This window comes from Astatotilapia calliptera, chromosome 10, assembly GCF_964374335.1.
Source record: "Astatotilapia calliptera chromosome 10, fAstCal68.1, whole genome shotgun sequence".
NCBI lineage: Eukaryota > Metazoa > Chordata > Actinopteri > Cichliformes > Cichlidae > Astatotilapia > Astatotilapia calliptera.
Genome location: NC_137431.1, coordinates 18,643,049 through 18,659,754, shown reverse-complemented (window position 1 = coordinate 18,659,754; position 16,706 = coordinate 18,643,049). Strand labels below are relative to the sequence as shown.

General features: G+C 41.0%; 1 protein-coding gene across 6 annotated transcripts in view; it reads left to right on the top strand.

The window, feature by feature from the left end:
• fryb (furry homolog b (Drosophila)) overlaps positions 1 to 16,706 on the top strand; it is a 55,671-nt gene that overhangs the window by 14,591 nt on the left and 24,374 nt on the right. For 5 of the 6 annotated variants that reach the window (XM_026181029.2, XM_026181025.2, XM_026181024.2 and 2 more), the window contains exons 2-21: positions 5,789 to 5,982; positions 7,071 to 7,124; positions 7,250 to 7,389; positions 7,775 to 7,865; positions 8,024 to 8,103; positions 8,233 to 8,313; positions 9,726 to 9,894; positions 10,210 to 10,302; positions 10,529 to 10,627; positions 11,943 to 12,044; positions 12,492 to 12,595; positions 12,848 to 12,956; positions 13,833 to 13,919; positions 14,412 to 14,583; positions 14,664 to 14,796; positions 14,893 to 15,000; positions 15,395 to 15,521; positions 15,821 to 15,934; positions 16,146 to 16,310; positions 16,572 to 16,658. In XM_026181029.2, coding sequence (XP_026036814.1) covers positions 5,863 to 5,982; positions 7,071 to 7,124; positions 7,250 to 7,389; positions 7,775 to 7,865; positions 8,024 to 8,103; positions 8,233 to 8,313; positions 9,726 to 9,894; positions 10,210 to 10,302; positions 10,529 to 10,627; positions 11,943 to 12,044; positions 12,492 to 12,595; positions 12,848 to 12,956; positions 13,833 to 13,919; positions 14,412 to 14,583; positions 14,664 to 14,796; positions 14,893 to 15,000; positions 15,395 to 15,521; positions 15,821 to 15,934; positions 16,146 to 16,310; positions 16,572 to 16,658 — 2,235 coding nt within the window. In that variant the 5' untranslated portion in view covers positions 5,789 to 5,862. Of the gene's footprint in view, positions 1 to 1,476; positions 1,630 to 5,788; positions 5,983 to 7,070; positions 7,125 to 7,249; positions 7,390 to 7,774; positions 7,866 to 8,023; positions 8,104 to 8,232; positions 8,314 to 9,725; positions 9,895 to 10,209; positions 10,303 to 10,528; positions 10,628 to 11,942; positions 12,045 to 12,491; positions 12,596 to 12,847; positions 12,957 to 13,832; positions 13,920 to 14,411; positions 14,584 to 14,663; positions 14,797 to 14,892; positions 15,001 to 15,394; positions 15,522 to 15,820; positions 15,935 to 16,145; positions 16,311 to 16,571; positions 16,659 to 16,706 lie in introns of those variants that run through there. The other variant, XM_026181030.2, reaches the window with a different exon arrangement.

Sequence of the window (16,706 nt, the reverse complement as noted above, 5' to 3'; positions counted from 1 at the left end):
CTCATTAATAATGTTTATGTCAGGCTGGCGTTGTTGTCTTTCTTCAAGGTGTCTATTTTGTGCTTCTATTTGTGTTCACTTCTCCTGGAGTTGAAGCTTCTCTTCTTCAAGGTGTTTAATTTTGTTTGGTAGGTTGTAGTTCTCCTTTCCTTTCCTTCTTTCCTCTAATGCCCTTTGAATGAATAAGGCGCCATCTGGGGAAATTGGCTGGCCACACCAGGAAGGAGAGGCGGCGTAATCCTTTTTTCTTTGTTGGTATTTTCTTGGATACATGTTGGAATCTGTGCACAGTTACTCTGAAAAGGTTTCCAAATATTTCCAAATGTATCTGGTCGAACGTTTGAAGACTGTGAACAAACTGACTAAAAATTGCTGCTTTTCACTTGTATTTATGGAAAATCAATAATCAAAGGACTTAAGATTCCTTGCCAATGAGATTGTGACATGGCATTTTAGAATGGGAATATTGTTTTAAAACCCTTTTCAAAATTAACTTAATATTTGAGTGAAAAGATTGAGGGGAAAAAAGTGGGGTTTTTTCTACATAATAGAGCTATAATAAATGTTCTGGGGGGTTTAAGTACAGAAATCAGCTGCTAAACTATTTTTATTGACTTTTGGTGTTGGGAATGATTTACAGTCTGTTCTGTAGGAACGCTGAATTAATATATTGGCTGTCTGGCCCCTTCTGGATACATAATAGTTGCTGAAGGAGATTTTTTTTCATCCCCAGCTGATCTCCATCCATATTTATATAAAATCTAGCATGCTCCACACCACACAAAGTCAGAAGCCAGTTAAAATCTGTGTGTGATACCTGAGGTGGTGCTGCACTGACCAGTTGTTTCTGGCAATTTGCTGGTTCAGCCTGCCTATCACTGCTACTCTTGGCTCTTATTGGTCAGTGCAGGCTGACGGCATGCTCACTCAGCACAATATGAAACAGAGCAGGAAAACAATAGAAACATTAGTGCTGTTAGTCTGCTCCATTATAGCTACAGCGGTATGAAAACTGCCTTTTCATTGTCACTCACTCACTAGTTTTCACCTTCCCAGTTTATCGCCCTCTATTTTCAACATACCCTCTATGTAGCACTAGCTGGTGTGTGTGTGTGTGTGTTTGCCCCCCCCCCCCCCCCCCCCCCCTCCCGCACTCTTTCTCTGTCTTCCCTCTAAGAGGATTGGCTGCTTGCGTCTACCAACATCTGTGTATCACTGTCCTGAGAGAGCAAAACAGAGAGGGGATGGGGGGTGTTAGCCAGCAAGATAGCAACACAGAGCTCAGGCAAGCCTGAGAGACACTATTTCTCTTTCTCTCTGGCATACACACACTCTTCCTCGTGCACACATGCAAACAAACACACACACTCAGCAGTAGACAGCCGCAACATCCGCATCGCTCGCTGCCCACCCGCATCCTTCTCCCCCTTTCTCCGAGCCTTATTCCTGTCGGAGCGCTCTCCTCTTTCTCTTACTTGCTCCGTCTGCAACGCCTCATCCTGCCGTCCTGTCCCCGCTCTGCTGTCTGTCACCGTGGCGACATAGCCTCTGCAGCCATGGCGACCAGCCAGCAGGATTCGGGCTTCTTTGACATCAGCCTCAAGTCTCTGCTGAAGTCCTTTGGAGGCAGTGAGTACAGCTAACAGATCACTGTTGTTGTTGCTTGCTGCTGTGCCCAACAAATGTGTGATACAGTCTGCCCTCAACTCATCATTAATGGATCCTGCAGTGTGCAGACTATGCTTATTTGTGTTTACGTTTGGAGTTCAGGGACAAACGGACGGCACACAATGTGATCGACACTGTCAACATTTGGCAATATTACGTAACGTAATAATGGAAGACAAGTAGTTGAGCAAGAGCTCCAGAGAATGAGGGTAAATCTGGCTTCTCAGCAGTTTTCTATACATAACATTACTTAACAGAAAAAAAGTGTCACTATTTGACTTTGAGCCTTTTACAGAAATTCTAAAGTCAATCAGAATTTGTCAATAAATAAAAACAAAACAAAGCTGTCTGTTTACATGTGATATTATTATGTGCGGTCCAGAAGACTCAAAATATCTGTTTACAAAACAGAAGGTAAAGCCACCGTAGGTCGCTGTGAGGCAGTCCGTCACCGGCAGCATCTCTCTCGACTGTTTTAACTGGGACATACTGTACTTTACAAATCTGAGACATTACAGTAGTCAGAACACATCGCTGTATTATCGCCCCATTTGGACTCATCTGCGTGCAGCCTGTAGTTTACCTTGTAGAGAATGCAAAAACAAGGCTTTGTTGTTGTTGTGCTGCAGTGATTTTCCTGTACTGGCTGATCACTTCTTGTGGCAGTCTTCAGTTTGTTTATGTGTGCCTCTTTGAGAAGTCTCTAGATTCCACACAGCTCATGTGTCAGGTGTGCTTTGAAGGTTACTGACAGCAGGGGTTACGTCGGTGCAGTGGTTAAGGAGGAATTTCATGGGCCGTGTCGATGGTTCCCCTTGAGCTATTGGTGATGTAATAAAAAATGAAATCACTGCAGAAACAGACGTGTTTCCTCACTTGTCACAGCTGTAGACCAGACGCAGACATGTTGGTTTTGTTTGGCTCAAGGTCATGATATCGATAGCAATCAGAAGACTTAAAAGCCAAGAATCAGGCTTTTAGCTCCAACTTAGGTTGGTGTTTTAACTTTTAAGTTGCTGTGGAGTGAAATCACTAGACAAATAGCTGACCTCATCATCTCCTGCCATCGCTTTGAAATATTCATGCGCGTAATGTCAACTACTTCGGCTTTAGTTTTAATCCTTTTTTAAAATTACATCCTTAAAAACATTTCTAAATTCTTTCACCTGTAATGTTCACAACAACACGGCAGTATTTTGGATTACAGTGGCTAAGATTTGCACTGCTGTTGATATTCATTCAAATTTAAACCTCTCATAACTACACAACTATGGGTTAGTTCAAAAATGACCAAGAATAAATAAAAACTCCAGAATACCTTTATCTATCAGGTACCTTCTCTACCAGCATACAGGTTTAGCTCTTCTTGGTCTTGGTGAGTTGAGTCAGTGTGTGTTTGTGTTGTTGTCTGTGCTTTTACAAGTGATTCATCACAGTCCATATTAAACTGCCCTCAGACTGTGCAAGCATGTGCACAACTGATGTCTTTTCACAAGCCCAGAAAAACGTAAAGGTATTAAATGCTAACCTTAATTTAAACGTCCATATTAGGATTTCTGTGTGACAGCTGCATTGTTGATGCATCAAGATGTGTATGCAGTCACCCTGTCTCATAATGCGTGTTATTCATGACTCATCCCACCAGGGTGCTTGTCTGCTAGTATGACATGATGGTTGGAGGTAAACACCAGATGTAAATTCTCTCCACTTGGTCTATTTTTATCAGATAATCTGCTGATTATTTTTAAGACTTGATGCCCACAGTCCAAGTCAGGGTTTTAAAATGTGTTGCTGTCTCCATCCAGCATCAAAACGGCAGTGGAATTTCCTTCAGTGGAATTGTGGCTCAAGGAAAAACAGTGTTGTTATTGTCAATTCTGCTTTTTATTCCTCTTCCTCTTCGTCTCTTTGCCATTTCAGTCCCTTTCGTCCTTTGTCTCGTTCTCACTCGCACATTTTTAAATACATTTTTCTCAATTAAAATTTGAAATTTATTGTAAATGTAATTAAACCAAGGCAGGCTTGTATTGACTGGACATGGTAGAATTCTGCTGAATTACTCCCTTCATTGCTGAGTCATACAAATGGTCTACAGATGATCACAGGAAGTGCTCCACCGCAGCTTTCCTGGGCCGCCACGACTTTCGACTCTCAAACACAAGCTTGTACACCACTGTGTTTCACTGAGCAGTTGTAATAGATTATCTCAGTTTGAGACCACCTTCTATTGTGTGTGAGTGTGTGTGTTTCTGTATATTATGTCTTTGTGCTCATGTGTCTGCAATTGTGTATGAGTAGGGGTCAGTGGGAGTGGTGGGTATGTAAGAGAGTGACCGCCAGCAGTCTATATATAGCACCTCCCTCCGCCCCTCGGCTCGCTCTCGGAGCAGTGTTGAAATTCCAGCCTAACTCTTCTGGTCAGATCTCCACAAAGGGCAGACTTTACTTAACTGCTATTGGCTACTTAAGGACAGCCCTTAACCATTTTCAAAGAAGCACTTAATTTCAATACTTCTTTCCAAAGGGCTTCAAAGAATTCAAGGTCACAGGAATTGTTGTGCAGAGCAGTGTTGGCAGGTCGGAGGCGGAGCAGAAGCAAAAGTAGAAACTGATAGCTGACCTGTAGGCTCATATAGCTCTCGAGCACGAGGCCCTACGCAGCCTCTAATCTACTCAAACCTCTCCTGGAGCAGGACACTGGAAAGGTTTTTTGATCCCTGTTCGTAGATTGCCCTTATGACAGAATAAATGGTTGTTGGTTGTCTACTTTTATTTTAAGAAGACACTTCTGCACCTCCTCTTCAACTTTCAACTGGAGCTCTCTTGGCTCTGAAGCATCGAGGCATCTTCACTTGGGCGGATTTGCTCTGGCTATGGCTCCTCCAGTGTGTGGCTGCAGCTCATCACCCTGTTTGATTTGGACTGAATGTGGGATAGAGCTGTAGTGCTGCTGTCATGACAGTTTTCTTTTTGACCTCAGGCTCGTGTGTTTCGCTTTTTCTGTCGTTCATTTTCGTAAGGATGGAGATTTACACTTTTAGCTTTGGTTAAACCGACCTGGTGCCAAAGCTTTACATCAAAGGGACTTCTGTAGCATTTTTGACAATGGTGGAGTAGACAAACGTCCTCTGTGACTTTAACCTCTTGCAAGGAATTGCTTTTGTTTTTAATCATGGCTGCTGTATTTCACAGCCTGTAAAATCCCACCCTTTTTTTTTTTTCCCATTTCACCCACTGTGTCCTTGTAAGGCTGTCTGCACCATGGAGGTGCCAACGAAATGGAGCAGGGCTAGTGTGATCAGCTTCATCAAGGGCCTTGGTAAGCGTAAAGGCTTGCGCATTCATATGAACACCTGTTTGCAAAGCCTGAGTGCTCAGGTTTAACTCAAGGGGCCTGTCATGTCCATGAGTTAGTATTTACATCTCACCTTTCCTGTGAGGTCAGGTCACATGGTCATGAAAGGTCAGGATCTGGCATCGTTCTTAATGCAAGCACACTAGACACATCTGGGAAATGTTGTGGTAATTATTGCTTTGTTTTGTTTGGGGGGTTGGGGAAGTACTTTACACGTTTTTTTTCCTCCGGCATATTCTGGGAATCAAACCTGCAAATGTTTCATTCTGTTTATTTATCCAAGTATGAGATTTATTACCACAGGAGATAGCACTCAGCTGCGTGAATGCAAAGCAGGGAGGATCGTGTAAGGATTGCCAGAATCGGTGTCCATCGCCGAGCCATAACTCAGTCGAAATTTGAACACACAGATGTGGTTTTTATTAGTTTGAATACAATTTATGCTCAAGAAGATGATTTTTACACTACCCCATTCCTCGTGACTCTACAAGTGAGAATCATCAACCATGAGAGCATTGCAAATATGAACTTCTAATGCATATTCAGCGCTGTTTGTCATGGTTCAGAAAGCAAAAGCAGGCTGAAGGCCCAAAAATGATGAGATCTGTAGTTCAAAAACCTTTAGCATTAAATATGCTCCAGTTAGCAGTAACGCTGATAAAAAATGTGTGCACGCTGGGGGCACAGAAGTATTTACTGTAACTCAGGGGTGACCCACAGAGTCAGAGTACTTCAGACTAACTGGCCTGTCTTATATGTCATCAGCTTCTCCAGTGGGGCTGAAGCCATCCATCCCACCAGCCAGCGGTCCCTTGGGTGAGAGGAAGGGCCCCGTCATCATGGCGCCTGTCAACGTGGACCCAGAGAGCAAGCCGGGCGAGTTTGTCCTAAAAAGCTTATTTGCCAACTTCACCTTGCTCTCTGAACGCAAGATCCGTATCATCATGGCTGAACCACTGGTGAGTGACCGAGCTTCGATTCGTTCTTTTTTTTTTCTCTCCATGACGCTTAGTCCACTTCTGTCTGTGTTACAGCATCATAAACACGCATTTTGGCCCTCTTATTTCATTATGTTAGTCATCGGAACTTTGGATGACAGTGTATATTGGCTCGACATTTTTATGCAATCCACAGTTTCCAACCTTTTTTAACTATCCAGAAAATCCTTTTGAATTGAAATGAATTTGAAATCCTTTTCTGTTCCTTCATCTTTATTTCTCCCTTTCCTATCCCCCAGCCATGTCTGTCCTGTCTGTAACAACTGAAAATAAAATAAAATAAATAATAACAACAAAGGTCGATCAAATGGAACAAAACGACAAAGCCGTGACGATCCATTTGGCAAAGTAAATCCGTTGGGTATCTCTGTTGGCGTTCAGACATCAATTCTGATGGCTAAAAAAACAAATGGGAAAGGCAAAAAAAAAAAAAAATTCAGCCAAGCAATAAATGGACAAAGCAGTAAATCAGGGAATGCCTTCTCTTTATCGCTGTGTTTAGTGGATTGTATTTTACCTTGGAAACCCACGCACACTCCAGAGTCAGTGATCAAATACACATTTAACCCAAGGTTTTTTTCCTCTGTACTGTTATCATTTGAAAAAGCAGGCAGTCCTAAATAGTACAGGCTTACATGTACCTGTTAGTGTACTTGAACTGTGCATGTTTACACTTTTGCTTGTCTCTATATGATAATTTTCAGTTTATGGTTCACAATGAGACGCACTGTGTTTCCAGTTTTTTGAACAACAAAGTAACCCTAATATGTCTGAGCCAGAATATTGAACCTCTCATCTCACCTTTTTGTCTGTTTGACAAAGTAAACTTCTTCACTTTTTGTTACATTTAATAAATGCGACTATTAGCTTTGACCTTCTGACCTAGTGATTTATGAGTCTCACTCACTCTCTTTTTGGACACAATGACCATTTTGTTCTGTCAGGAAACTGAACTGAATTTCTTTTCCTTGAAATTCAAAGCAAAATATTTACTAATGCTAGTAGACTAACATGAGTGTTTTCCACCTCTGTCTGTTCTTATCTGGCAGGAGAAGCCACTAAACAAATCTCTGCAGAGAGGAGAAGACCCACAGTTTGACCAGGTGTGTGTGTGTCTCATGTGGACACATACTATATACACTGTCACATATTTTGAACAGGACTAACCTTTTTGCCATCCTTTCTCTTTGTCTCTTGGCTCCGTCTCTTCTTCCTGTCATCTGTCCAGCTGATTAACTCTATGAGTTCTCTTGCTGAGTACTGCCTGCCATCCATCCTGAAGACTCTGTTCGACTGGTACAAGAGGCAAAATGGCCTGGAGGACGAATCCCATGAATATCGACCCCGGGCCAACACCAAGTCAAAAAAGTGAGAGAAGATTAAAATATTGGAGCTGTTTGTGCACATGAACACATGAACTGGATCGTGAAATACCTTCCTTTTAAAATGATTTATTTCAAGCAATGTAGGCTCAAATATTCCCAAACCAGCCTGAAATTTAGATGAGGATGATTAGAGTGATGGTCAGTCATTGTCCAAACATAGGTGTGAATGTCGCGCTTACTCATTAATATAACATAGACATAGAATTTGAGGTAGAAACCAAAATATGACAACTTTGAAGACCCGGCAACATTAATGCATTACATAGCGCAGTCAAAAGTGACCTTCACAGCTCTGTGCACCTGGGCCTAACAGAACAGACACCGTTATTGTAAGTGTACTAATATCGTCTTATGTCTGTCTTTCTCAGTGATGAGCAACAGAAGGACTACTTATTGGAGCGGAGGGATCTGGCGATAGATTTCATCTTTTCACTGGTGCTTATTGAAGTTTTAAAGCAGGTGGGGCACATTTTGCAGTCTGATCTGTTTGGCATAACGTCTTTTAAATGTTTAAAGGAGAAGCACTGATAATAATGCATATTATTATTGTCCTTCCAGAATAGCTCGTATGTGTTTAAGTGACAAAGTAAATGTAATAAAATTACATTTTACTGCAGATCCCCCTCCATCCTCTTTTGGATGGACTCATCCAAGAAGTCGTTAACCTGGCCTTCAAGCACTTCAAATACAAGGAAGGGTAAGACAGACGACCTATAAAAATTATATTGATACAATAGAATGCATTAAATGCATTTTAGTTTTCAAATTCGTAAAAACTAACTAGTGCACTTGATTGATAATATTCATGTTAATGTTTAATTTTTAGGTATCTGGGGCCTAACACAGGGAACATGCACATAGTAGCTGACCTCTATGCTGAAGTAGTGGGAGTCGTTGCTCAGTCGAGGTATTGTTGAATTAATTACTGCTTACACTGTATGCATATTTGTGTAGCTGCACGCAATAAATGTTTGTGTCTCTCATGTAATTGTACCTGTTGCCAGTACTTTTTTATTCAGAAATAAATCTCCCTGAAGACCCAACATGTACAGAGCCAAAGCTCAATGAAAACTGAAAGCGAGTGCTTGATATTGAGGCCAGTGTTTTCAAAATGTAACAGCTGAAGTGGGTACGAGAAATCTTAATATTTCACAGTGTTATTGTTTTCCCAGATGTCTACAGTGAGTGGGGTTGTGGAACTCACAATAAAAAAAAAGTCCAGCTTGTCTCGTCAGTCTTTAAAAACTGCTGACTAAGGATGTGTGGTCATAGAGTAGAAATACAACAGAGAGAAAAAAAAAGTATTTTTTGTCTTTAATTTGAAGTAGAATCCAGGTCGTGTTACAGCTGTGGGCCTGTTTGTCTGGGTTAAAAATTTAATATGTGGCAACAGTTGCTATCTGCCCTCTTTTTGACCCAATTTTCAGTGAAATCTGAGATTACAAATGCCGTCTCTCCGACTTCAGCACAAGTAAAGAACATAGTGTAGTAATAGCTGTGTTCCTCGAGTCTGAATGTGTGTTTGTGTGCATAAGGGTAATGATAAGGGTCCTCCAACTGTGTCACGTAATGTCATGTGCGATGAAGGATAAAAAAAGAAATAAAAAATCTAATTTTACTGAGTTATTACTATGTAATACAGTTACACATGGCAGCTCACAAACTGTCACACACAAACACACACACACAAAGATAATAACCCCAAAAATCCACAAACTTAATGGAACAAAGTTATCGACCAAGTATGAGATCTAATTGAGCAAAGGGAGAAAAACTGTCTTGTGTTCTTACACTAATCAAGTAGCATTCTGAATCACCTTTCTGTTATTTATTTGCACTGCATTCTGCACACACAGGACTATGACAAATTTGAGTACATACTCTTTTCAGTTTAGTTAATGATAACAGTGTTTATATGTGCTTTATTTAAACTCTCTGCACGTAGAACAAGGCTAATAACTATTTCACTTACTAAACTGCTGCAGTAACACACGTACATATTCCCTGCACATTGCCCCTCCAGCGCCTTTCTAAATATAGGCTTGTAGAGCACTGTTGTACTGTTGGTAGAATCTATCTGGCTGGTTGGTACATATGCAAAAAAGCATATACCCATGTGCATGTGTTTTTAAAAGAGCGGGGGGGGGGGGCAGACTAAATGTGCTCAATCTATGCAAATGAACAGAGATTAGAAGACTCTTGATGCTTTGTTTTAGTTATTCTTCAAATGTAACCCCCCCCCCCACTTAGACATAGATATAATGGTATTTACTAAAACTCACGAGACTTGCTCATATCTGGTCACCATTTCCTCGGCAGGTTCCCAGCAGTGAGGAAGAAGTTCATCTCCGAGCTCAAGGAGCTGAGGCAGAAAGAGCAGAGCCCGTACGTCATCCAGTCCACCATCAGCCTCATCATGGGACTCAAGTTTTTCCGCATCAAAATGTACCCAGTGGAAGACTTTGAAGCTTCCTTCCAGTTCATGCAGGTAGACTGAGCTACTACTGTAATAGCTTCCTTGCCAAAGTGGGCTGTATTTAGAAAGCTTAAAGGAATGATGTAGATTTTTTGTTTTTTTTGGTTGGAATATTTGTGCCTGGAAGCTCTTAAGTGTCATCATATGGCTTTCTAACCAAGTTCTACAAAGTAATCTGGGTTAATTGCCTTGTTTTTCACGCCTCTGATGTGAGTCGTAGTTGCAAGAATTCCCATGATCCATTGCAAAACAAAGCAATGGACACATACAGAGATTTTTTTTTATCACTTTCTCTCTCTTTCTTTCTTTCCTTCTCTCTGTCTGCAGGAGTGTGCACAGTATTTCCTGGAAGTGAAAGATAAAGACATTAAGCACTCATTAGCTGGACTCTTTGTGGAAATACTCGTACCTGTAGCTGCTGTAAGTGCATTTAATCTTACTCCTCAGAACAAAAAAGAGTAGACATTAGGACAGGCCCAGATTGAAATTACTGCTCTCCATTTATATGATAAGTCTGATGTCTTAGGATCATCAGTATATAATGCTCCGTTTGTCTCGATCAGGTTAACAGAAATTGTTCTGGTGGGGGGAAAAATGAAATCCAATGTATATCGACATAACTTCTGCATTATCTCTCCTCCTCCAGACCGTGAAGAATGAGGTGAACGTGCCGTGTCTACGAAATTTTGTCGAAAGTTTGTACGACACCACACTGGACCTGTCCTCTAGGAAGAAACACTCTCTGGTAACTTTTTCCCCGTATTCGGTTTCACCACTGGTAATCTCTCTTCATTTCCTCTCCATTACTAGCAGTTGGTGAAAGCACTTACTGTAACTCTCCCAACATGTGGGCTTTTATCTCTTCGTGGGAACGAGATAAGAGTGTAGTGTACAGCGCACTGGCTATTTTTTGAAGCTGCGCCAGATGGGCAGTGTTTGCCTACAGCATGGAGGTAGGCAGGGAAATCAGCAGTTCATCTGACTCATTAAAACAGTGCACTAAGGCTAGGCTTTGATTACAAGGTTACTGAACTGTATGTGATTTTCAGTGCTATAACTTCCTTAAAATATAGACACAACTTCTCAGAAATTTCTTAGATGCATGACAACGCTCGCTGAGGTGGTGCATTCTCTAAGATGTAGCCCCACCTTTGGGATGTGTCCTGCGGTTATTTGACGGGCACATTTGATAACAAGACATGCCATCAGGCCGCTGTGCTGCATTATTTTTGCAGATTCTCTGCATACTCCAAGCCACCCATATGCAGCCAAGACCTGACACACCTCTCTCCAAACAAAAGTTCTTGTTTGGGGGGGGGGTTCACTTTTTCCAAGTGAATTACACAGAGGCATGCACACTAAACAAGCAGTCATCTGCCATGTCAGGGAGATCATAATTGACAAACATGACAGGAATGATAGCAATGTGGTGCTTTTCCATAATTGTTATTCATTTGCATTCTGGGTGTCTGAGTGAAAGAAAGAAATGGGCGAGAATCAGATAAAGAGTGCTCACTTTGATAAGGAGTGACAGGTGCGCTTCTCAAGGTTAGAGGTTCCAAAACCAGTCGCGACGCCTCTCTCGACCCGCGCTGATCATTAGCAAAGAATTTGTTTAAAGAATGATCTGCATTCTGACTTACATAACCTTTACGAATGACTGTGTAGAGGAGATGTCAGGTCTGAGCCTGCTGGACATGAAATTTCTGTTAAAAATCCGTAAATATGAGTCACTTCTGAAAACTCACACTGTTGATGGTTTGATATACATTTTTGTTTTTAAAGGACAAAGATGGATTTCAATACCTGGGTTAAAGTTTGCAGCTAGTCAGACTGTCTCTGTCTCTTGTGTAGTTGGGGAGAAAGAATGAGTAATGAAATTTGCATTGATGTGCCATCATCGCACTACCTTTGAGCTTTCATCCAGAGTAAAATTGTAACAAATCAGAGAAGTGCTGTTTATCAACATCAATGTTTGGCTGACAGGTCGGTTCATCCCTCCCAAATTTGTCATGCGCCTCATTTAATTTTCTCCCATCTGTCTTCCCTCCCTGCACCAGGCCCTGTATCCTCTGGTGACCTGCCTGCTGTGTGTCAGTCAGAAGCAGTTCTTCCTCAGCCGCTGGCACATTTTTCTCAACAACTGCCTCTCGAACCTCAAGGTCAGCTGCTTCGTCTGTACGATGCAAATCCACAAATTACTGTAGAAAGGGCTGTTTGTTTCCCAAAACAGTATACTCATAAAAATAAATTATGTGTGAAAAGTGAACTGTACATGCACAAAACACTACAAAATATTTGCTCTACCTGCTAGCCCTTCAGCTTTAAAATCACCCGTCAGTGTTTATTGCTTCAAGTGAAGCACTGCAGCTTAGAGACTGACTGACCGGGGCTCATAAAGCCTCGTAAAGTTTATGATTACACTTTAAATCTTTAGAATCCAGTGTATGTTGGGCACACAGCAACAATTTATACTGTGCCTGTACAATAACAGAAAGAAATGCCCCTTAGGGTTTGTTTTGAGAGAAAACATTTCTGTTACCAATGTGTAACAAACTCTACCTGTTTTAAGTCTAATTGTTTTTTTGTCTGCATGCATGTGAATGCAGAATAAAGACCCCAAGATGGCACGAGTGGCTCTGGAATCACTCTACCGCCTGCTGTGGGTGTACATGATCCGGATAAAGTGTGAAAGCAACACTGCTACACAAAGGTAATGCTACATCTGTTACTTTTCTGTAAAATAGCATGTAAGATGTAATCGGAAGCTCAGTATCATCATGTTAAGCAATCATTAGTTATCTTTCCAGAAATAATCTTCTTCTTCTTTTTTTTAAAATTGTGCCATAACTTGTATGATTAAGTTATTTAGTGGAATTTCCCTTAAACATGGTACACTTGTAAATATAGTCAAATGCATCAGGAATTACAATGCTAAGATTATTTACATCTCTTTGTCCCTCAGTCGCCTGACGTCCATCACCACCACTCTCTTCCCCAAAGGGAGTCGTAGCGTCGTGCCCAGAGACATGCCTCTGAATATTTTTGTCAAGATTATCCAGTTTATTGCCCAGGTATTATTATTATTATTATTATTATTATTATTATTATTATTATCATTATTATTATTATTTAACCATGAAAAAAATAAACTCTTAAGATTAAAAATCTCTTTTTCAAGAGTGTCCGGGGACAAGAAGAAAAGTGGTACGCTCATAAGTTGCATAAATTAATAGCACACACACATAAAAATCCATAAACCAGTTAAATATAGTCAAAGAGGAAAAAATTAAAACACAGAAACAACCAAGATTATAACCTTCATTATCTGTAAAAAATGAATACCTTGATAAATGGCATGAGTGACCAAACCACATAAAGTGTTGTTCTTGCTCAGAGAAATAAAGTCACATTTGTGTGCATAGCATAGTGTTTTTTTCTGTACTGTTACTGAAAAACAGACCAATGCAATGATTAATCCAAAATTCTGAGCTGACACGGTTCCAGTAACTACTCAAAAGCTAAATAGTAATGAAAAGTAGAGGCTGACCAACAATGTAGGACATTAGATGTTTTTTTACATTTCACTAGAATCCATTATCAAAATTGATTACATTCTATCTGATGTCTGAATTAGCGGCAGAGGGTTTTGAAACCTGCTCTAATGCTGTTTAAGTGCAGCGCACTCTTTGCTCTTGCATTTGCTGCTGTCATGTAGCAACCGTGTAAAACCCCAGTTGCTACATGACATGAGTTTCTGTGACTCCGACAAAATAAGAAGTATAAATAAGACCTTCAGTGTCCTGTTTTGTTTGTTTTTTTTCTTTGATTTTTTTTTTTATAAATAGTTTTTATTAAAATGTCCCACTGCTGACAGCAGATACACCTGCTGCCTCACACCATGTTGCCTCTAAAATCCTGTAACTCCAGCATGTTTGTCCTTTCTTCAGGAGAGACTCGATTTTGCTATGAAGGAGATCATATTTGACCTGCTGAGTGTTGGGAAGCCTGCCAAAGCCTTCAGTCTCAACCCAGAGGTAAAAAGGAGCGGACACAGGCATTCAGTTGCACAAAGATCAACAGTGGATCTCCCCGGGACATTTTATAGATCTAAGCATTCCAACTTTGATTTCTATCAAAGGAATGTAAAGAACAGTATGTGGTCTGCTGGAAGCTTCAACGTAATTAGCCTGAAACGGAGGATATTCACTTTACCTAATAATAGTTAGGAGAGATGGACTTGGCAGTGAGCGTATCCTGTGTTGGACATTATGTGCTAAACTATCGATTGGTGTAATCTGACAGTGCAGTATGCTTTGCACAGTTTAAGGATGTTTACAGTCACAGTGAGGCTTTTTGACAGTATATCAACAGTTATATAAATAGATCCCGCTCAGCTACATTCACTGCAGGATCTGTGTCTTACTGGGAAACAATGTAATAATGTTGATCTACATTGAATTCTGCTTTATATCTTCCATTGCTCTTGAAAAACTGGCATAAAAACTGGCGCTGTATCTGTCTTCCAGCGTATGAACATTGGTCTGCGGGCGTTCCTGGTGATAGCAGATGCTCTCCAACAGAAGGATGGAGAGCCTCCTATGCCCAACACAGGAGCCACTCTGCCCTCTGGAAACTCTCTGAAGAAGAAGAAAACATATCTCAGCAAGACACTCACTGAAGAGGAAGCCAAGCTAATAGGTCTGTGTGGGTGTCTGGAGGCTGCTGTAATTTGAATGTCTCCCCCTTCATCGTCTCTGTTTCTGTCTGGTTCCCCACAGGCATGTCCTTGTACTACTCCCAGGTGCGAAAAGCTCTGGACAACATCCTGAGGCACTTGGATAAGGAGGTGGGTCGTTGCATGATGCTCACAAGCGTCCAGATGCTCAACAAAGAGCCAGAGGATATGATCACGTATGTAACTGCAAAGTGGAGTTTCATTCCGTTTGAAATTTTGCAAACGTGATCGAAAATAAGTGTCCAATGTACTCCTCCGTTTTCCATCTTTAGTGGTGAAAGGAAGCCTAAAATCGACCTGTTCAGGACATGTGTGGCTGCCATTCCTCGTATCCTTCCTGATGGCATGTCCAAGCCTGAGCTCATAGACTTGCTATCAAGGTAAGTTTCAGGTCTAGCTCAAGTTCCTCACAAATACAATAAAAAACTGAATCATTAAAAGAATAGAATACATTAAATTATAAGTCAAACTATATCAGTACAAGTTCTTGGTTTCAGTTTAGTTTTTTTAGTTTCTGTGTTACTTTAAGGCTTTTTTGTCTTAATGTGGTTGCATATTTTCAGGGGAAACATGTAGGAATTTCACAACAGGCATTCAGTGCAAACAACACACAAAAACTAACCAGATTTCCTGCTTCCTTATATTTTTATTATTGTTTTATCCTTTTTTTTGATTCAAATTTCTTTTCACTCAGTTGCAATTTTAGTTTAATTTTGGTGAAATACAAGCTTTGTAACACAAATCTTGCTTATTTTTTGTCTGTCTGTCCCTCAGACTCACAGTGCACATGGACGATGAGCTTCGTCTTATTTCCCAGAATTCCCTGCAGAGCCTGTTACTTGATTTCTCAGACTGGAGGGAAGACGTCCTTTTTGGTTACACACATTTCCTTTTACGTGAGGTATAGCACAACCTTCGGATGTTTTCATGCTGCTCTTCTAAAGTGTTAAAATCATACTACCTACATAGTGACATATTAGAAACATTTCCCCAGAACTAATTTAGATTCTCACAGAGTGATGTGGTCCTTAAACTGAAAGGTGAACATTTAGAACCATCATAGTAGCTTCTTACAATAGGACCTCTTTATTATATGCTTATTCATAATTTCAAAGACAATGTTTCATAAAACATTGTTACCAGTTATGACCGAAGGGGGTTCACTTCACAACAGGAGTGTCGTATGCTAAATACTTCCAGGTCCAAGACACCCATCAGTGTCTGCAGGATGCATCCGTCAAGCTTCTTCTCCAGCTGCTCACACAGTGGAGGTTAGCTCTGCAGCTCCAGGGGAAGATGCGAGGGGGAGTTGAGGTTTGTATAGAGTACTTTATCATTATGACAGTCACACTTAAGCCAACTATTTCCTTTCCTTTAGGAGACATGATGTTCAGTGTATTTAAAATTATATTAAAAACATTTAGAGAAGCCACTGAGCTTGAAAGGTTGTTGAGGTCTTCTGGGTTTGTCGGTCTGAAAATGCATGCTTAATTACTTTTTACTAACCCTCCTAACTTTCCATCAGGCCAGCCCTAGACTGCCAGAGCGAAGCCCTCATTGTTCAGTACTCCATGCGGTGGAGGGCCTTGCTCTGCTGCTCCTCTGTTCGTGTCAGATCAGCACAAGGAAGCTGGCAGTCGGCGTGTTAAGAGAAATACGCTGTCTCTTCACGGCACTGGGACATGCTGAGGTAAAGCACAGAAAACTCACATCTTCTCCTACCAGCTCACCAGCTTGTCTCACTTTATAGACGGTAACAAAGCAGTGAAGAAAAATACAAAAACAGTTCGGTAACAAATGCAACAGCAATCTTGTGACAAACTGTGATTAAAGAGGGAGAAAGGGTATGGAAATAGGATTGAAGAAGAGCCATCTGACTTGCTGTGATTAGACATGCATTGTGTGACGCTGTTATAAAAATAGCTGATTCTATAAATGTCTTTCCCTAAAGGACGATGACAAACCCATGATAGAGGTCATGGACCAGCTGAGCCCTGCTGTAATGGACAGCTTTGTTCACGTGGCTGTTTCTGACTCAGTATGTATATTTGTGCTTAGAATGTGAGAGTGATCAGTAACAAAAGTG